We start from the raw sequence: 22304 nt of genomic DNA on the forward strand, positions 1-22304 counted from the left end.
GGCTTCTTTAGGCTCTGATCTTCTCTTTGGTTTATGATAAAAACACCCCCCCCCCCCCAAAAAAAAAGCCCTACAACCTTTTTATGTGAGCAGTAGTCCTGGTTTTTCTACCTCATAGGTATTGAGAGGATAAATGTGATTTTCACATTATTTAGAATTTGTTCCTTGTTTCCTCAACTGTACATTGTATCAAAAACCAAGTAGCCTTTTGGGACTTAATCATGTTCTTATTTGAGAACGTTAGACCATATTGTGAAAAAGTGAATTGCTTTCCAGAGACTAAATATTCTTAAGACTAGTCAGTATTAAGTTATCAATTTTTATAGCTACTATTAAAAAATGTTTTGTGAAATAACATTTCTAAAAGTGGCTGTCAAGAGAGTCTGTTGTTTAAAAATTAAATGCCTGGTTTTTCACTCTGCCACTTCTCTTTCATTTGATTTCTCTTGAAGTACTTGGTAGACACTCCAGTAAGGATATTGAACTCTGAGGTCACTATTTAGCCATTCTGAGTTCTGTATTTTTTTTAAGGTTTGTGATATTGACAAATGGAAAGGGGCAAATTAGTATAATAAGATAATCTAGGCTTGTCATTTTTTGGTGTAGTCACACAGTTGTACTTTTAAGTACTGGAGGTAATAATATTGCATAAATTAGATACTTCTGTTTAGAGATGAGTTACTTCCTATATTCATGATCTTAAAGAAAAATTTGAGAACATCAATGACATGTTAGATTTTTAGAAATTACACATTTGTGGAGTATTTAGTATTTCTTCTAAGACAGGCTCCTTTAGTTGTAATTTTGGATAGTTTTCAAAAGTTGTTTTAACATTTAAACTTCTTTGCATAATGTTATCCACTTGTGATATTCTGGATAAGCATTAATTTTGTTTATCAAATCTTTTCTTTCAACTTTGTGTGTGTGTGTGTGTGTGTGTGCAGATGTTTGTGGATTCTTCGGTGGGATCAGAGGGCACGCCTATTGTAATCAGAAAACTCCAAGAATAGCAGCAGGGATGGATGAACAGGCTCTTTTAGGGCTAAATCCAAATGCTGATTCAGACTTCAGACAAAGGGTAAGTTAAGTCAGCTTAATCATTTTTTAAAGGTTACTACTGATTTGCATTAGAGGACTTGAATTAAAAAAAAAAATACATCTGATGATGAAGATTTCATTTGAGTAGAAATGAATGGAGACAAATTTGATGTACTTGAATATATTCTGAATATACAAACAGTGAGCATTGTGATTTGTGTTTTAAAAGTTGGTTTAACAAGTACTGAAATCCCATGTGTGATTCAAGGCAGCTCTTTATGTCACATCAGTCATTGTTTCTATTTAGTTAAAAGTTGTAATGCGAAGACTGTTCGAAGAACTTTCCATAGTGACAGACATGCGTATTTTATCTTTCTATTGCCTGGCTTGGTCTGATGTTAATGATACTTAACATCCTTGTTATTTAGTCCAGGCAGACGTGTAAATTAGCAGTTAGAATATGCCATGTCTTAGGTTACATAAAATGGTCAGATGACAAGGAATCCATGGGGCGCTGGGATATTTGGACGATTAAACATAATGTAGGCTACACCTGTAATCATGGCTATAGCTGAATGGTAAAAGAAGACTCTAAAGAGCAAGCCTATAATTACATTTGTTAAAGATGTGGGTGTTTTGAAGTATAGGGTAAGTGGAAGGAGAATCATTTTCTCTTTCCACTTCTCATAGCAAAGGATATTTTTTACAAATGAGCTAAATGAGGTTAACAATCTCACTAAATAGTATTGCAGTTTTTGTTGTGCTTTTAAGCAGAATTTTCTTCAGTAGTAAAAAAAAAAAAAAATTCTCAAGTAGTTTCTAATACGGTTTCGTGCCTCTGCTGTTGAATAAGTAACAAGCCCTCCACATTGAGGGCAATAACAGGAATTGAGATTTAAATATCTGGCTAGTTACAAGATACCTAACAAACTAGTTAGGACATCAAAAGACATTTAAAATCATGTTTTCTCTGTGTAGACAAATTGCTTTCCACAGGAGTTTAAGCTGCCTTACCTTCAAACCCTTAGTCACATAGTTGAAGTATCATAGATGTTTACCTTGGTATTGTATGGCTATGATTAAAAGCCTTTTAGTATTTGTTATTATAGTCTTTTGTGTTATTTTATTTTATGATCCCTTTTGGAAATTATTCATTTTTTATTAAATACCACAATCCAACAGATTAAAAAAAATTTTTTTAATGCTTATTTATATTTGAGAGAAAGAGAGATGGAGTGTGAGCGGGGGAGGGGTGGAGAGAAACAGAGACAGAATCCTCAGCAGGCATCAGGCTCTGAGCTGTCAGCAGAGCCTGAAGCAGGGCTCAAACCCACAAACTGAGAGGTCATGACCTGAGCCGAAGTCAGATGCTTAACAGACCAAACCACCCAGGTACCCTCTCCCAACACATTTTTTAAATGTGTAATTATTTTATTTTTTGGAGAAGTAAACCTAATGCATTGTTAATAGTTTTAATATAAAGTTATGCTTTTATCATTAAAATTGAGTTCCATCAGTCATAGGCATATATTAAGCATCCAGATTCAGGCTTAACTTGATCCCCTTAAGCCATCCTGAGTAATGGAATTAATTAGGATAAAAAAGAAGGAATCTTAAAGAAAGTGAGTTCTAATAGTTCTGATGCTGGAAATGAGTAGTTGGGACACTAATTCAGTTTGATTGTAAGATAACCGTGTGCCAACCCCATTTCTTAGTTGTCTGGCTATAGTTCTGTTTTTCTACAGGGGCAGTAGCTGAAGTGCCTCTGTTGCCACTTAGAAGCAGCAATCTCTAGAGCATTAGAAAAAAGGTATGAAATAAAAGAAATAGGTGATAAAAGCTTTGACTTGTTCATCATTGCCACAAAATTTTATTTTAAAATGTTGGTAATGCATGGATTCAGAGTTAAAAGACTTCAGTTAAAAACTGGAAACTTTCAAGTTATTTTCACTTTTTTAATGGAATCGCTGTCTTTGGCTTAAAACTTACTAGTTAAAGAAACTGGTAGGTCAGTGATATACTGAATCCCCCCCGCCTTTTTTTTGGTAAGTGATACATTAGGTGGTAAGGCAACATACATGATTGACTTCCACCTTGTCCTTAAATGGGACAATAAATGTTCCTAAAGGAAACCCAACATTTCATGGAATATTGTTAGACAACAACTGAACTAGATTCTTTGCAGCAGCCTGGGTTCTTCTGGTCTTAATTTTCAAAGAGAGCCATTATTTATAATTGTGGGAGCAGCCAGTGAGACCACATATGAAAACCCATTCCCTAATCCCTCACTGATACAATTATAATAAAAGAATATCACTTAAATATGGTAGCTTTTTGGCTTTTGTTTAAACCTCTAACCTAAAGGAAAAATTTTACATCTTGATTGTGTGTGTGTGTGTGTGTGTGTGTACAGACATATATGAATAAGTATATTTTTTATTTATTTAAAAATTTTTTTTTAACATTTATTCATTTTTGAGAGACAGAGACAACATGCGTGGGGGATGGGCAGAGAGAGAGGGAAACATAGAATCCGAAGCAGGCTCCAGGCTCCGAGCTGTCAGCACAGAGCCCGACGTGGAGCTTGGACCCACGAGCTGCGAGACCATGACCTGAGCCAAAGTCAGATGTTTAACCGACTAAGCCACCCAGGTGCCCCAAGTAAATATATTTTTTGCATGTGTATACTGTGTGTATGTATATATATGTGTACATATATACACATTTTATATATATGTGTACATATATACACATTTTATATATATGTGTGTATATATACATACACACAGTATACACATGTACACACATATATATACACACACATGTACTCATACATATAACAAAACAATTTACGCAACATAATATGTGCAGTGTACTGATATTCTGTCATTTTTTTGATTGCTGATCAAGACCTATACAATTTATTTCATCACTATTGGAGCACAAACCATAGCTTTAAAAATATTTACTAATTAAAATTAGGTTCCTCTAATACGTAATGTTCTTTCTACGTCATTTCAAGGTTTATATCAGTCATTTCAAGATTTATATCAGCTTTAAAATTATCTAGCACTGTTTTTGTGTTATTTTCTTGGCTGTTTGAGGTACTTTTCACAGCTCGCTAGGATTACTATTTGTCCATTGTCCTACATGACATCTGTATCTGTCACTGATGCCAGTTGAAACAGGCTAATGGAAGAGTGGCAGAAGTCCTTCCCGTTTTCCCAGCAAGCTAGTAAGGAGCACATGGACTTGGTGCTTCATCCGTCTTGACTGTACTTTTGAACAAAGCCCTGAATTCCCAAGCAGAGAAATAGGAAACATTTCCTAAAGCTTTTCAATTGTTAGTACTTTTCCAAAATTCATATCATGTAATTGGACTCATTTCGTAATCACCTCTTTAATAGCATATTTGCTATTAAATAGGAAAAATGCCCTTTATGTACCATGTTATAATTACATATACCTCAGGAACACAGCACTTGACAAAGCACTTGTGGTTTTTCTCTTAATGCTCTTAATTATTCACGGAGGTCTGCAGGGCATTTTTGTGTTGTCTTCTTTGCTGTAAGGAAACAGGAGTATCTAACTAATAGAATTTGCTTTTTATGTAACCTTTTTTCTAGGAATGATCACTAAGTTGCACATACTTAGAAGCCAGTATTTTCGCTTTTTTTTTTTTTTTTTTTTAGGTGGACTGATTTGTTTTTGGTTTGCTACTCATAGAATATTTTAGTATCAGTAAGGCACTGAGACTGACCATTCCACATGTGTTTTTGGCTTTGTAATCTTACAGGCCCTGGCCTATTTTGAGCAGTTAAAGATTTCCCCAGATGCCTGGCAAGTGTGTGCTGAAGCTCTGGCCCAAAGGACATACAGGTAATTAAAACAAAATTTGCATGACTTAGAGGAATTTAAATTTCTGTGAACCTGATAGGACTCTTAAATTTACCTGTATTTGGAAAATGTTTCCATAAAAACATTTTATGGCTTGTGTTATGGAAAACTGTTCAGTGTAGAAATGAGAAAAATAGTAAACTAATAATTTGGCCATTCCAGCATTGACTTTTCAGTAAGTCTGTCTTTTGCTGTATCCTTTGCACCCGATAGCAGATCCCAGCAGGAATACACTGCAGTAAGAACTTCCTTATGATGGTTTTCTAAAAGGTTGGCAGAGGAGGTAGTCATAAATTGTATCTATCTTAAGTTTTTATTTCAATTTAAAGTATACAAAAAATTTAGAGTGTATACACATTCACTTACCAGCTTCTTTATATTAAATCAAGCTCTTTCCTTTATGTATATGCCACTAGCATTCACTTCATCATTTTTTTTTTTTTAATTTTTTTTTTCCAATGTTTATTTATTTTTGGGACAGAGAGAGACAGAGCATGAATGGGGGAGGGGCAGAGAGAGAGGGAGACACAGAATCGGAAACAGGCTCCAGGCTCTGAGCCATCAGCCCAGAGCCCGACGTGGGGCTCGAACTCACGGACCATGAGATCGTGACCTGGCTGAAGTCGGACGCTCAACCGACTGCGCCACCCAGGCGCCCCATCACTTCATCATTCTTACATTGATCACACCTATAATGCATCCTCTACAGTTTCCACTTTGGATCTCCAGTGGATTGAAGAAATTAGATGTTTTAGTTACTTAGCCCCACCTCTCCAAGTCTTCTAGTTATCTAGCCCACATCAAATATGCAGAAGGATTTTCCCTTTATAATAAAATTTTTTTAATTTTTCTTTTTGTTTGTTTATTCACTTAGAGACAGCACAAGTGGGGGACATATGGAGAGAGAGAATCCCAAGCAGGCTGTCTGCACCATCAGCTCAAAGCCTGAGCTGGGGCTCAGATTCACAGTGAGATCATGACCTGAGCCAGTCAGTCACTTAACTGACTGAGCCAGCCAGGTGCCCCCTTTTTAAAAATTTTATTTTAGGGGTGCCTGAGTGGCTCAGTCAGTTGAGTGTCCCAGTTCTTGATTTTTGGCTCAGGTCGTGATCCCAGGCTTGGGGGATTGAATGTGGAGCCTGCTTCAGATTCATTTTCTTCCTCTCTCTCTCTCTCTCTCTCTCCCTCTCTCCCTCTCTCCCTCTCTCCCTCTCTACCTCTCTCCCTCTCTCCCTCTCTCCCCCCCCTCCCCCTCCCTCCCTCCCCCCCTTTCTCTCTCTCCCTCCCTCCGTCTTCTCCTCTCCCCCCAACCCCCTGCTCCTCCCCCTGGCTTGGCATATGCTCTGTCTCTAAAATAAATTTTAAAAACTTGGAAAAAAAAATTATTAAAAATTTTTATTTTAATTCCAGTTAATTAACATGCAGTGTTGTATTGTTTCCAGGTGTACAATATAGTGATCACCCTGTGCTCATCATGACAAGTGCCCTCCCTAATCCCCATCACCTATTTAACCCATTCCCTTAGCCACCTCCCCTCTGATAATCATCAGTTTGTTCTCTATAATTAAGAGTCTTTTTCTTGATTTATGTATCTCGCTTTTATTTTTTCCCCTTTGTTCATTTGTTTCTTAAATTCCGCATATGAGTGAAATCACAGAGTATTTCTCTTTCTGTGACTGACTTATTTCACTTAGCATTATATACACTAGCTCCATCCGTGTCGTTACAAATGGCAAGATTTCTTTCTTTTTTTATGGCTGAATAATATTCCATTGTGTTTATATACCACCTTTTCTTTATGCATTCATCTCTCAGTGGACACTTGGGCTGCTTCCATGTCTTGGCTATTGTAAATAGTGCTGCTATAAACACAGGGGTGCATGTATCCCTTTGAATTAGTGTCCTAAGGTTTTTCCTTTTTGCAGTGTGACTTCCTGTGAAGTCTTTTTAAAGCGTTCAGCTTAATTTTTACAAAAATAGGAACTTTCATACTCATTTCACTAGTTTATATAATGGTTAACTAAGTTACTTAACTGAAAAAGACATACAATTGACATAGTAAGGCGTAGGGAAACCCAGCTGACTTAGGGTAAGCAGACAACTTGCTGGTGGCAATAGATGCCCCTGGGTGTTAGTGATGGCTTGTAGCTGGCATAGTCAACATGCTGTGGCTGTGAGTTGCCACCGTTGACGGTTGGAACCAAGTACTCCACGTAAGAGTTTATTTCGAGAACATCTGTATGCCTTAGAGGATATAAGATTTGGCTTTTAAAAGGATTTCTGTAGTATATTTTTCAGTGGAAACCTAAGTCTTTTATAGTTCAGTTAAGGCTTCAGTGTCATCCATGGTAAGGATAGAAACCTTAAGTTCTCAGAAGAGGTGGTAATTAAACCTAACTTAATTAAAAGATTGTTTCAACTTCTTGTGTGTGAAATTATTTTGTTTAGTTAATTCATGTAGTCTAAATTAAGATACTGCCTATTCTTGTATTTACCAGTTAGCTTTAGATATGAAAAATTGTTCAATGATTAAGGCTGGCCCAGACAAACTACACTAGATGAACAGATTGTTATTGCTGGTATTTTTGGTTTTGCTTTGTTTATTTATTTATTTTGAGAGAGAGAGAGAGTTGAGAGCAGGGGTGGGACAGAGAGAGGGAGAGAGAATCCCAAGCAGGCTCCGCCCTGCCACCGCAGAGCCCTATGGGAGACTCGAACTCACGAACCGCAAGATCATTTGACCTGGGCTGAAACCCACTTGAACACTTAAATCGACTGAGCCACCTAGGCACCCCTGTTGTTCTCTAAACGGATTTTGTTAGAGATTGTAGTTGACTCACTGCAGCTCTGCATCACCCCTAGAGAGACCCTTGAGAGTAGAAAATTGGTAGATGACTGATTTTTGCTCCCTTCTTACAAGGGCAGTGTATCTGTAACTTGGTTTTCTGCATGAAATTTTGAGGCTGAACTGCCAGTCCGAGTGACACTGCTCGTTTTGGATTTGGTGCAATGGAGTTGTCTAGGGTTGAATTTTAAGTATGATTTCAGTTACTAATCTCTGTTTGAATCAATCTCTGGGTATTTGACCATTTGTTATTCTACCCCTATTCTAGCCTTTCTGTTGTAAAGTGTAGGAGTTGTTACAGGAATCCAAACATCTAGAATTTAGGGGGAATGCCTTCTGTTTGCAAAGCAGTATACTTAAGGTGCATCTTAATTTTTGTCATCATTTTGCTTATCAGATTTAATGGAAATATTCAACATTGTATAATATTGAAGTTCTAAACAAATGGATATCAGTGTAATATATGAGATCAAGAGGTAGAAAGGAAGCCAAAGGTCTCCTTTGAGAAACTTTTCAGCTGTTTCACTAGTATTTTACTTTTGATTTGTTTTCTCCCAATTCTGTTCTAACCTGGTTTTCCTTTTTTCTTTTTCAGTGATGATCACATAAAGTTTTTCTGCTTTCAAGTACTGGAACATCAAGTTAAATACAAGTAAGGCTTTTTCTCACTGTTTTGACTCTGAAATTTGTGAGGAGAGACCATTTTCTAAGTTAGTTTTTTTCTGGGAAAATCATAAGCTGTAGGTTGAGAGTGCATAAGTCACATCCAGTTTATAGATGTGTTTTGATTTATCCCAAAGTGTTTTAAAAATACTTCATTGGTTACAATAAAAAATCCAGACATTTCACACAACAAATTAGATTTCAAGCTTCTCTGGAAAAATCAGAATATCTAGCAACGGCAAACCTGTTTTCTACATGATAACTCTGTTAGAGGTTAGTGGCAGTGTGGCCAGTTGCATTTAGAAACCTGCCTCAGTTAAGCAGAAAACAGTGAATCACTGCTCAGAGGACCCTTAGTTTGCCTACCGATTTATTTTGTAAGTCACAGACCTCAAAACATAGCCATATTTCCATTTGAAAAATTCCACAGCTACCATTGTATTTTCACATGAGCTGAACCTTAAACTAAGATCAGTGGTTGATATGCTACCTACCAGGCCCACCCCCCGTCTTTTCTTTAAAGCCGTGATGAGAAGAATTATCAATTTATTTTAGGAAGTTTTAAGTAATTGAGTGTTACATAGATTTTCCCTCTCAAATATATGAGGCTGTTACTTTTTAAACCACAGACACCAAATACAGGTGTTACTATTTTTCTTCTCTATTTTGGACAGATACTCAGAACTAACTACAGTTCAGCAACAACTAATTAGGGAGACGCTCATCTCTTGGCTTCAAGCTCAGGTAAACTAGTAATTTTATTCCGTACCTCCTATTGCCAGATATTTAAATTTTTAGTTTTGTAAGAGTTCAGAATTTTACCTCAGAAATGTTGGACATTTATCCTCCATTTGATCCCATAGCTCTTTTAGAAAGTGCTGATTTCAAAGATCATGGGTATAAGAAAGCCTAGCAATAATTTAAATAATTAATAAAGAATTAATATATCAATAACTGAAACTGTCATGCTTTCCATGACACATTGTTGAAACTTGGTTTTAAAATAGTTTGTTGTTGTTTAACTACTTAACAGAAACAGATACTTTGTTTACTTTTAAACATGAGCCCTCCTGGACAGCCTCTTTACAAAGGGTGGGGGGGATCTTAGAGTTTTTTGTTCATGTTGTGTTCTTTTTTGTTAATTTTAACTAATCTTAACATATAAAGTAGTAGTTATGTAGGTGGAATTTTTATTTTCCTTAAAGAGCAAACAGCTAGAAGAAAAGCAGTTAGTAAAAGGAATAAGTAATAAAACTCTACATGTGAAACTTTTCTCTAAAAGTGTGAGAAAGAGAAGTAACCATCTTTGTTTGACTGTTTTCCACCTGGGTAATCACTTAAATACTTTGGTAATTTTTAAGCATATTTGTTGCATAGCTAATCTAGACTGTGTAGAGGTTTGGTGAGTTTTTGCCTATCGATGATAAATAGGAAAACAGTATGAGAGTTTCCAGTTTACATTTAATTTCAAGGACAATTTCTCTGTTTGTCAGATGCTGAATCCCCAACCAGAGAAGACCTTTATACGAAATAAAGCAGCCCAAGTCTTCCCCTTGCTTTTTGTTACAGAATATCTCACTAGATGGCCCAAGTTTTTTTTTGACATTCTCTCAGTAGTGGACCTAAATCCAAGGGGAGTAGATCTGTACCTCCGAATCCTCATGGCAATTGATTCAGAGTTGGTGGATCGTGATGTGGTGCATACATCAGAGGCAAGTAACTTCCCATTAATTGTTAGTTGATTTTTTTTTAATTTATCCATTTTGAAAGAGAGAGCATGCATGAGAGAATCCAGTTCATGAGCGCAAGAGGGGCAGACAGGGAGAGAGAAAGAATCCCATGCAGGCTTTGTGCTGAGCCCAATGCAGGGCTCAGTCCCAAGACCCTGAGATCATGACCTGAGCTGAAATCAAGAGTTGGATGCTCAACCAACTGAGCCACCCAAGTGCCTGTAATTGTTAGTTTTTAATGAAGATTTTGTAGGAGGTGATGGGCACATAATAAAAAAACAGTGGGATGTCTCTTTTATTCAGAGACACATTGTCTTTTTTTTTTTTTTTTAATTAAAAAAAATATTTTTTTTTAACATTTATTTTTTTATTTATTTATTTTTTTTTTTTAATTTTTTTTTTCAACGTTTATTTATTTTTGGGACAGAGAGAGACAGAGCATGAACGGGGGAGGGGCAGAGAGAGAGGGAGACACAGAATCGGAAACAGGCTCCAGGCTCTGAGCCACCAGCCCAGAGCCTGACGCGGGGCTCGAACTCACGGACCGCGAGATCGTGACCTGGCTGAAGTCGGACGCTTAACCGACTGCGCCACCCAGGCGCCCCTTAACATTTATTTTTGAGACAGAGTGCAAGCAGGGGAAGGGCAGAGAGAGAGGGAGACACAGAATCTGAACCGGGCTCCAGGCTCTGAGCTGTCAGTACAGAGCCTGACATGGGGCTCAAACCCATGGACTGTAAAATCATGACCTGAGCTGAAGTCAGATGCTTAACACACTGAGCCACCCAGGCATCCCCGGAGACACGTTTTCTTTTCTTTTTCTTTCTTTTTTCTTTTTTTTTCTTTTTTTTTCTTTTTTCAGTTATTTTAGTAATCTCTACATTCAAGATGGGGCTCAAACATCCCCAAGATCAAGAGTTGTATGCTCTTCCAGCTGAGCCAGCCAGGTATCCCCAAATTTTTGCAATGATTATAAATTCACCCATTTTTAATTTTGTTCTACAAAGGAACTTAAACTGGCTTTTTTCCCCCAAGTATATGTTGAAATTAGAGTATTACTTTAGAGGGTTGTTTTTTTTTTTTGGTTTTTGGTGGTTTTTGGGTTTTTTTTGTTCATTTGTTTTGTAATGAGGCAAGTACTTTCTCCAATGAAATACACAAATTGGTTCTCTTAGGAATTTTTGAAGCAATGCGGTCTATATTTACTTCTGCTATATAGTTAGTGAGGAGGTATCGTTGCTTATCAATCTGTGCCCTTTCTTCTGTATTCTCCATTACACAGCCCATCACCTTAGTCTTTATTTCTTCATTATCTGATATAACTTTTCTCCTTATTCTTTCACTTTTTTAAATGGTTTATTTATTTTGAGAACGCGTGGGCAGGGAAGGGCAGAGAGAGGAGAGAATCCAAACAGGCTTCGTGATGTCAGTGCAGAGCTTGACACAGGTCTTGATCTCACAAAAAAACCGCAACATCATGACCTGAGCCAAAATCAAGAGTAAGATGCTTAACTGATTGAGCTACCCAGGCACTGCACTTTCTGCTTATTCTTTTTTTTTTTTTTTAATGTTTATTTATTTTTGAGAGAGAGAAACACAGAATCTGAAGCAGTCCAGGCTCTGAGCTCTTAGCACAGAGCCAACATGGGGCTTGAACCCATGAACCGTGAGATCACTACCTGAGCCAATGTTGGACACTTAACTGACTGAGCCACCCAGGCACCCTTCACCTTCTTCTTAAAGGACGCAACAGAAATTGCTTGATTCAGGAGTATCTGGGTGGATCAGTCAGTTAAATGTCTGACTTTCGCTCAGGTCATTATCTCACGGTTTGTGAGTTTGAGCCCCATATTGGGCTCTGCACTATAGTGCAGATCCTCTGTGTCCCTCTCTCTCTGCCCCTCTCTATCTCAAAAATAAATAAACATTAAAGAAAATTGCTTGATTCAAATGTGTAAAATAATTTAAAGTCATGTCAGAAATACTTAAAACTGTAAAGGTTATTATCATGCATTTAAATTATTACCATTCCTGCAGAATGTATAAAGATGTTGATTCACTATGTTGTATACCTGAAACTAATGTAATATTGTAAGTCAACTATACTCAAAAAAATTTTAATTAAAAACAAATTTCCACTCTCTTACGTAGGTTAAATAATCATGTTTGTATAATATTGACAAGTACCTTTTATCATATGCTTTAGATTTCTAAGTAATGCTTATTTATAGTTGGGTTTTTTTTATTAAAAAATTTTTTTTTAATGTTTATTTGTGACAGAGAGAGAGAGAAACAGAACATGAGCAGGGGAGGGGTACAGAGAGAGGGAGTCACAGAATCCAAAGCAGGCTCCAGGCCTTGAGCTGTCAGCACAGAGCCCAATGCACGGCTCGAACTCACAAGCCATGAGATCATGACCTGAGCCAAAGTTGATTTAACTGACTGAGCCACCCTGGCACCCCTATGGTTTGTGTCTAATAAGAAATCTGGTGCTGTGTAATGCAACAGAAAAAGGAAATTAAAAGAATCACAGGATATGATTTTAGAGTTGAGAAATAGAAAACAGTGTCAGGGAATGTGTTAACAAGTCTGGAAGTTTAGTAGTGAGGAAATTTGTGTAACTATTCAGATGTCAAAAATTATTTTGTGTGGTAATCTACTCGATGCATAAGATGTTTTATTTTGTTTTTCAGGAGGCTCGTAGGAATACTCTAATAAAAGATACCATGAGGGAGCAGTGCATTCCAAACTTAGTGGAATCATGGTACCAAATCTTACAAAATTATCAGTATACTAATTCAGAAGTGACATGTCAGTGCCTTGAGGTAGTTGGGGCTTATGTCTCTTGGATAGACTTATCCCTTATAGCCAATGATAGGTAAGTATACATATATTATCAGGATTTAAGTCTACAGAATACAGTGTGTAAAACTCATGTGTTTGAAAATGTTGTAACAGTTTTATTCTGCTGTTGCCAGGTTTATAAATATGCTGCTAGGTCATATGTCAATAGAAGTTCTACGGGAAGAAGCATGTGACTGTTTATTTGAAATTGTAAATAAAGGAATGGATCCTGTTGATAAAATGAAACTAGTAGAATCTTTGTGTCAAGTATTACAGTCTGCTGGGTTTTTCAGCATTGACCAGGTCGGTAAATTTATGTATTAAGTTTTCAAAATTGTTAGAACAAAGTAGGACAGGTATTAATTTAAATACACTTTCTTTTTTCCTTTTTTCCCCAATGTTGTAAACTCTCCTTGAGATTATAAATAAGGAAACACTGTATTCAGAAAGCCATAATGTTCGCTGTAGCATTTGCCTTGGACAGTAAATTATATTGTTATATTTAATAATTATATATATAATACATATTATGTTCTATATATAATATATATACTATAATGTATACATAATGATATATAATAATACATATATAATATACACATATTTATATACCTATAATATACATATATGTATATATATATATATATATATATATATATATATATATATATATATAATTATACCAGTTCTTAAAGTCAAAGACCTGGAATGGTACCTGCAGTTGTGCATTTTTAACAAACTCCCAGTTGAATCTGATACCATTGGTCTGTCCTTTAAATAGCAAGGAATATCCTATATACATGGCAGTGTGTTTTGACCAAAACTATACCCCGTTATAAATGTTACATTTTCACCATACTTTTGATTATTATTCATTTGAGCTATGTACGTTGTAGCCCCAACAGAGTGAGGGCTCTGACTGTGGTAAATAAGTAATTTAGAAACAGAATATGGAGGGGTTTTGTTTTTAAGATTTTTTTTTTATGTTTATTTTTGAAAGAGTGCAAGTGGGGGAGGGGCAGAGAGAGGGAGGCAGAGGGAACAAAGCAGGCTCTGTGCTGACAGCAGAGAGCCCAATGTGGGGCTCAAACTCACAAACTGTGAGATCCTGACCTGAGCCAAAGTTGGATGCTCAACTGACTGACCCAGCCAGTCGCCCCATGAAGGTTTCTCTTTTGCCTGTGACAGTGATAAAAAATTACTAAGAAATCTTTGAATTGCTGGTATGTCAGTAGTACAGCTCTCCTGTTATCCTTGCCGACAGAAGAATAGTAGTGTTTTCTTACATTGCTAACAATTACAGACTAAATTGTCTTATTTAGTCTGCGGTAAAAGACCTAAAATGATGAAACTAAAATCTCTAAAGAATCATCATAAGAATAATTAATGAAAATAATGTGAAGTTTAAGTTCTGACTCTTAACACTGGTATGACCTTAGGCAGGTGGTTACAATGGCAGTTCTGTCTTCCTGTAGCGTAGTTGAGGCTCACATAGTTTCAGAAAGGACTGTTACAGATTGTTGTACTGTAGTGTGACATTAACTGTTATAGCATATTTACTAAATCAAACAATTTAGACAGAAGGTTTTGAAACCACAGATCTCTTTTTTTAAGCTTTTGTAACGTTGGCAGTAGAAGCACATAACCGTTGGAAAGAATTGCTTGGAAGAGTACTAATGGCCAATAATAGTAGAAGAATTCAAATTCTAATGAGTTTCCAGTCCAGGTAGTAGAATAGTTAAATTTCTGTTAAGTTTAAAATCGGTTGGGGGCGCCTGGGTGGCGCAGTCGGTTAAGCGTCCGACTTCAGCCAGGTCACGATCTCGCAGTCCGTGAGTTCGAGCCCCGCGTCGGGCTCTGGGCTGATGGCTCAGGGCCTGGAGCCTGTTTCCGATTCTGTGTCTCCCTCTCTCTCTGCCCCTCCCCCGTTCATGCGCTGTCTCTCTCTGTCCCAAAAGTAAATAAACGTTGAAAAAAAAAAAAAAAAAAAAAACAACAACAAAAAAAAACATGTAAAAAAAAAAAAATAAAAAAATAAAATCGGTTGTAGAATTGTCACTTGATTCATACTAAAGTTGATAGAGTTTTTCTTCTTACTCTTAGGTGGGAGGTTTTAAATTGAGGTCTCTTTTGATTGCTTGTAGGAAGAAGATGTTGACTTCCTGGCCAGATTTTCTAAACTGGTAAATGGAATGGGACAGTCCTTGATAGTTAGTTGGACTAAATTAATTAAGAATGGGGATATCAAGAATGCTCAAGAGGCACTACAAGCTATTGAAACAAAAGTGGCCCTGATGCTGCAGCTACTAATTCATGAAGATGATGACATCTCTTCTAATATTATTGGATTTTGTTATGATTATCTTCATATTTTGAAACAGGTAAGTCCTTGTTTTAATCTTTTTGTCCAGTACATAATATAGAAGAGCCACAGAGAATTGAAAAATATAGGAAAAAAGAAAATACCTGTCATTCTACTAGCTAGCTACATTTACCATTAAATATTAATGTCTTTCCATCTTCTTTTTTTTCCAACTTCTTAGCCAGAAAACAAGAATGGCCAGAATCTAAAATTTGCTAGATTTTAACAAGCTCCAGAATTAGCTGTAGGTTTACGTTATTTTTTTCATTTTGAACCTGTGTATGTTTGTTTTTAAGTAGGCTCCATGCCAAGCGTGGAGCCCAACTCAGGGCTTGAACTCAAGAACCTGAGATCAAAACCCGAGCTGAGCTAAGAGTCGGATACTTTAATCAACTGAGCCACCCAGGTGCCCCTGTGCTTGGTTTTAAATATAGTAGAAATTCTGTTAAACATCATTCGTTATTTTAACTAAATATACGTTATTTCTTATAAATAATTTTTTACAATTAAAAATCTCTTCTTACAGAGTTGTTTCCAATAAGGACTTAAAATGTAGACAGTAATTGTCTCCATGTTAGGGCTTGTAGCCATTTATTTATTTTTGTTCATTTTTTTCTTTTAATATTTATTTTTGAGAGAGAGAAAGCATGCATGCAAGCGTGGGGAGGGGCAGAGGGAGAGGGAGTCAGAATCTGAAGCAGGCTCCAGGCTCTGACAGACAGCACAGGGCCCAACGTGGGACTCAAACTCACAAACTGTGCGATCGTGACCAGAGTGGAAGTTGGAGGATTAACCAACTGAGCCACCCAGGCGCCCCTGTTTATTTTTGAGAGAGAGAGAGTAGAGGAGGGGTAGAGAGAGGGAGAGAATCCCAAGCAGGCTCCGTGCTGTCAGCACAGAGCCCTACAACATGGGGCTTGATCCCACAAACCATGAGTTTATGGCCTGAGCTGAAATCAAGAGTTAGACGCCCAACCTACTGGGCCACCCAGGTGCCCTGAGAAGTTGCTGATTTTTTTGTTGTTGTTTTAAAGCGTTTTTTTATTTTATTTATTTTGAGAGAGCACAAGCAGGGGAGGGGTAGAGAGAGAGGGAGACAGAGAGAATCCCAAGCAGCTTCCACACTATCAGTGGGCTTGAACTCACGAACCAAACTGTGAGATCATGACCTGAGCTGAAATCAAGAATCGGACACTTAACTAACTGAGCCACCCAGCTCCTCAAGAAGTTAGTAATTTTTAAAAGGCTGCAGGCCCTGGGGTGCCTAGTAGCTCAGTGATTAAGCATACAACTCTTTATTTTGGTTCAGGATGTGATCTCATGGTTCCCGAGATCGAGCCCCACATCTCTGCACTAACAATGCAGAGCCTGCTTGGGATTCTCTCTCTGCCCCTCTCTCTGTCTCTCTCACTCAAAATAAGTAAATTTTTTTTTTTTTCAATCACACAGCAGGGCAGATTTATTAAAAACAAATTAGTAACTTCTCATTATGTCATTAGATGAGAAAACCATTACTATTTTATTTACATTTGATTAGTTGAATCAAGTCCAGCTTAAAATGATTTTTTTCCAAACTGAGTTTAGCTTCTGTATTATTGTTGAAAACATAACACATGTCTGCATACATACCTTAAGAAATTTCAGGTAACGGAAAGACGTGAAGAAAGTTAAAATGACTATTGGTGATTCCACTGTATGTCTCTTAATGGATTTCTAGCATTTTTTTTTTTTTTTTGCCTTGTTTGAAAATAAGGGAAGACCATACTTTACTGTCCTGTAAACTTCTTTGCTGAATACATTATGAATAATCCTTAGAGTTGAAATTCATTTATGTGTCGAGTTATTTACTAGAAATGGACTTGCTAGATTTTAGGTTAGGTGCATTTTAAATACAGAAAGGTACTACCAAACTGCCCTCCACAAAAGTTCTGTGCATGTTTTAAAAGGTCTTAATTGATGAAAAAAACATTTTGATGAGTACGACTTTAGGAAACCTAATAAATTATTGCTTGCTTTTTTTTTTAACAGCTTACAGTGCTCTCGGATCAGCAAAAAGCTAATGTAGAGGTAATTGACTTATTTTTGCTTCTTATAAAGTGATACCAGAATTTGTGACTGCAGTCTGTCTTGAAATATAACAACTTCAAAAAATGTCAAAGGAAACTGACCCAAGATATTTATTCTTAATTTTAGGCAATCATGTTGGCCGTTATGAAAAAACTGACTTACGATGAAGAATATAACTTTGAAAATGAGGTAAGAATTTTCGTTGGGAAGAAATCAGTTTTATTTACTTACCTCAAATTAACATTTTCAGTTTTGCTTAGAGTTCTTTAAAACAAATATTTTAACACTCTTGCTTATATTGACCTCCACCTTAGGTGAAATTAATAGAAGCCTCATAATCCTTCATAATACCCTCAAAAAATGCCTGTTTGGTATTTTATCCCTTTTTAAAACACTTATTGTAGCATTGAACTTTGTAAAATATTAACAATACAATTGCTGATCATATCTCACTTTGTATTTAATAGAAGTGATGAGTTGAGACCTTGTCAGTGGACCTCAGATCATAAGTGTCTATGGGAAAGTGGGAATGAAGCACTTAACTCTCTGGACTTATTGTAGCTACAAGTCTTGTCCAGGGTTGCCAGTGAGTTATTTTACACACAAGGATCGTCAAGTGCTTTCTATCAACTCAAGCGTGGTTTATGCTATTTTGCAATGTGCCAAGTGTTCAATTCCCCATCTGAGGCTTTCAAAAACTTTGGACTATAAAAAGGTAATGGTGATGATAATGAACAAATTGCACACTTTAGTACAAAACTTGTTATATACAATATCTTTATAAGATATTACAAGATACAAGGAGTATGAATAAGGTGGTGAAGCTTTCGTGAAGCCCGTTGTGAATCCATTCTGCCTCTAGGTTCTTGTCCTTAACCTCCTCCCTATACTGTTTCTGGCTCTAGGCTTTTGAGGGCTAGGGCTGTGTTCAGAAATGTTTGTTGTGAGCAGGGGAGGAAAGGCTACTAAACGTAGTCATTTTTCCTACGTAAATAAATGTTAATGAAAAAAGTACATATTAAATTTACAAACGCAGAAAACTATGAGAATGAACCATTTACATGAATTTTAAGGTCTTTTAAGTTTTAAAATGAGAATTTAAAAATCTGTCTTAGGGTGAAGATGAAGCCATGTTTGTAGAATACAGAAAACAACTGAAGTTGTTGTTGGACAGGCTTGCTCAAGTTTCACCGGAGCTACTGCTGGCTTCTGTTCGCAGAGTTTTTAGTTCCACACTGCAGTAAGTGTGTGCCTGTTTTTGTAAGTGGTCTACCTCTTCCCTTTTCTCCGTGATGATGGTCTACAATGCATGATTCGTGTAATTTATTAATCTTTGTTACTTACCAAGGTCTTATGTTGTATGTGAAGCAATGCATTTGACTCCAATTATCTTTTTTTAATCCCTGTATAGGTAACCTGCAGTGTTATATTAGTTTCAGGTGTACATTATAGTGATTCAGCTTTACACATTACTCGGTGCTCCTCACCATGAGTGCACTCTTAATCGCTTTCACCTATTTCATCCCCTCCCCCTCACCCCTCTGGTAACCATCAGTTTATTCTCTAGTTCTCTTTTGTTTATTTGGTTTGTCTTTTTCTCTTTTTATCTCTCTTTTTCCTGTGTCTGTTTTGTTTCTTAAATTCAACATACGAGTGAAGTCATTGGGCATTTGTCTTTCTCTGGCTTATTTCACTTAGCATTATCCTCTCTAGCTCTGTCCGTGTTGTTGTTGTCTCCATTTATGATGATCCTTGTGGGGAAACACTGCTTTTGGAACATAAACAGTGAAATGTATCACGAGTCATTTCTAATTTTGTGATGTAATTTTGTTGCCTGTTAAAATTAACCATTACTATGATTTCTTAATAATTAAAGAGACTTTTGTTGGTGTTCTATAGAATGTTTATATGCAGATGTCATGTACATGTTCTCTCTTGGTAGGAATTGGCAGACTACACGTTTTATGGAAGTTGAAGTAGCAATAAGACTGCTGTATATGTTGGCAGAAGCTCTTCCAGTATCTCATGGTGCTCACTTCTCAGGTGATGTTTCAAAAGCTAGTGCTTTGCAGGATATGATGCGAACTGTAAGTATACTACAGATCATTTATTTTGAACATAATTTTCTGTTTTCACTGCAAGCTAATGGGAGTTCCTTAATTAGCATCTGTTAATACTGGGGTATTTTGATGTTACAATGAATTAAGGACAGATGTCTTAACTTTTTTCTGCTCCAGTTGGTAACATCAGGAGTTAGTTCCTATCAGCATACATCTGTGACATTGGAGTTCTTCGAAACTGTTGTTAGATATGAAAAGTTTTTCACAGTTGAACCTCAACACATTCCATGTGTCCTAGTAAGTATATATTTTATCCTCAGTTTCTGGGTTTTTTTCCAGGTATTTCTGCTAATGAGCAGATAGTAGTCCATTTTTATAAATTTTCTTGGAGCCAGAAGCTCTCAGAAACTCTTGAATACACTGAAACCAACCCCTCCTCTATTTCTTTAAAATAGACAGTTTCTGGCTTAATCAGTCATCTAAAACAAGTCCTCCAGGGCCTATTGGTGTCCTCAAGAATTATTTGTTAAATATACCAGGTTCCTGCCTTCTGGGAGCTAAGAAGTAAAATTTGATGGGAACAAACATGTATTGTGACAATAACAATAAAAGCCGTAAGTGCAGAAGTAGTGAAAGTGTCTCCGTTTCCTTAGATGGCCTTCTTAGATCATAGGGGTCTGCGGCATTCTAGCGCCAAAGTGCGGAGCCGAGCTGCTTACCTGTTTTCCAGATTTGTCAAGTCTCTAAAGTAAGTACGAAATATCAGCTGTTATGTGTCCTTTTTAAGATTATTAAATACGACCTATAAATTATTTTCTAAAAACCTATTGTAGATTTGGTTCTATTTGTTCTAAGGCTTTTTTTTTTTTAATGAAATGTTCTTTTTTGGTATCATAATGTTAGGACTTCATTTACTATTCATTAGCCCCCGGTACTTTGCAAATAAAGCATACCTTTATATAGAACAGCTGTCATCATTAACGGCATTAGTTATTTAAATTTTTTTTTTAATGTTCATTATTCACTTGTGTGTGAGAGAGAGAGAGAGAGAGAGAGAGCGCGCGCGCGCATGAGCAAGGGAGGGAGAGAGACGGAGGGAGACACAGAATCCAAAGCAGGTTCTAGGCTCTGAGCTGTCAGCACAGAGCCTGATGTGGGGCTCAAACTCATGAGCTGTGAGATCATGACCTGAGCTGAAGTCAGATGTAATGGCATTAGTTATTTATTTAGCCAACAGTTTTATTGGTGTTATAACTGTATGCCTTCTTTGAAATTCTAAAGAATATATTTCTTATTCTTAGAAATAAGTTTTTTAACCTAATCTGTTTTTTTTTGGGGGGGGGGTATGAAAACTCATTCTAAGACTTAAAAGGTTGTAATTTTAAAAAATCATAGCTAGTTTTAATGATTACACTGACTAACGTAGAACGGAACTTTTTTTTTTTAGTTCTGTGCTTTATAAAGGGGGATTTGGTATTTTGAGCACTATTTACATAATTGTGATTTTTTTCTTCTTTTGCCTTTTTTCAGTAAACAAATGAATCCTTTCATTGAAGATATTCTGAATAGGATACAAGATTTATTAGAGCTTTCTCCACCTGTAAGTATCTATCTTTCCAAATTACAGATTCTCTCCAAATATCATTGAAGCCATACGTGCCTTTAGCCTTTAATGCTAATGCCTTGTAGGCAGTTTTCTTAATGAAGGGTCAGGGTGGCAGAGAGGAAGAGGGTGTGTGCAAGGGTTAATTACTTCTGTTTACCAAAATTCTGTTGGGATTAGTAAACATCGTACTAGAATTAATAAAATAGTGATAGAAAATAATCAGGAGTTGACTGATAAATTTGGCAGAATGAGATATGGTCTGTTCTCACTGTTAAATGTTGGAAGTATCTTACGGAGAAGGAAAAACTTAATTTCTAAATTTTTTCTTATTTAGTATATGATCATATTAGCCATTCTAAGTGACTGCTACCAGTAGAGTGACTTTTTTTGAGTAATTTAAGGCTTTGGCTAAAAATGTTTAAATGCTGGTTGATATTTTGGTATTCATTTCATCAGAAAGATTTAAATTGAGATACTTTGTAAGTATATTTTGACCTCTACATGTTTTTGTACACTGACGTTGACTCATTTTTTTCATTTTGATAAAAGTTCCTACTAAAGCTTCCACTTGAGAAGTGTTAAACATAAAATAATACTTTTGTTCTTTTCATCGAATATCAAAACTTAGGGTTCGGTGGTTACATAATTTCACTGAATGAAAGATTACTAATGAATTATATGCTTAAATTTTCTTGGCATATTACAAAACCCTATACATGAAAGAACTTCACCTAATTAATGCCAGTTTTCCTTGGCTGCTTTACAGTGACCTTATAAGACCTAGGCATTCAGAAAGTTTTATGTAGCAATATCATCTTATACATATTAGAAATCTTTGATTTTTTTATACTGTTTGTATAAACAAGGGCTTAAACTATAGCTGCAATCCCTTTTTAGTGTATAAAAACACTTTGTTTAGAGGCTTTTACTGAATGTTGTCTGCTTAATAGGGTCATGAGTACCCATTTTTAAGTACCGTTAATTAACTCATTTATTTTTTATTTTAAATATTTATTTTTGAGAGAGAGAACATGAGGGGGGGAGGTTGGGTAAGGGAGACCGAAGATCTGAAGTGGGCTGTGCACTAACAGCAGTGAGCCTGATTGAGGGCTCAAACTCACCAACTGTGAGGTCGTGACCTGAGTCGAAGTTGGATGCTCAACCAGCTGAGCCACCCGGGTGCCCCAGGACC

The 22304-nt window shown here is 36.5% G+C and overlaps 1 protein-coding gene across 6 annotated transcripts in view; it reads left to right on the forward strand.

Annotated features, from left to right (window-relative positions):
- XPOT (exportin for tRNA) overlaps nt 1-22304 on the forward strand; it is a 165537-nt gene that overhangs the window by 127897 nt on the left and 15336 nt on the right. For 5 of the 6 annotated variants that reach the window (XM_045464979.1, XM_045464980.1, XM_045464978.1 and 2 more), the window contains 15 exons: nt 945-1078; nt 4835-4917; nt 8376-8432; nt 9118-9187; nt 9937-10155; nt 12867-13051; nt 13152-13320; nt 15162-15398; nt 17408-17446; nt 17573-17635; nt 18562-18686; nt 19389-19533; nt 19684-19803; nt 20160-20254; nt 21037-21106. In XM_045464979.1, coding sequence (XP_045320935.1) covers nt 1019-1078; nt 4835-4917; nt 8376-8432; nt 9118-9187; nt 9937-10155; nt 12867-13051; nt 13152-13320; nt 15162-15398; nt 17408-17446; nt 17573-17635; nt 18562-18686; nt 19389-19533; nt 19684-19803; nt 20160-20254; nt 21037-21106 — 1737 coding nt within the window. In that variant the 5' untranslated portion in view covers nt 945-1018. Of the gene's footprint in view, nt 1-944; nt 1079-2783; nt 2849-4834; nt 4918-8375; nt 8433-9117; nt 9188-9936; nt 10156-12866; nt 13052-13151; nt 13321-15161; nt 15399-17407; nt 17447-17572; nt 17636-18561; nt 18687-19388; nt 19534-19683; nt 19804-20159; nt 20255-21036; nt 21107-22304 lie in introns of those variants that run through there. The other variant, XM_045464983.1, reaches the window with a different exon arrangement.

Source organism: Leopardus geoffroyi, chromosome B4 (genome assembly GCF_018350155.1).
Source record: "Leopardus geoffroyi isolate Oge1 chromosome B4, O.geoffroyi_Oge1_pat1.0, whole genome shotgun sequence".
NCBI classification, from domain to species: Eukaryota; Metazoa; Chordata; class Mammalia; order Carnivora; family Felidae; genus Leopardus; species Leopardus geoffroyi.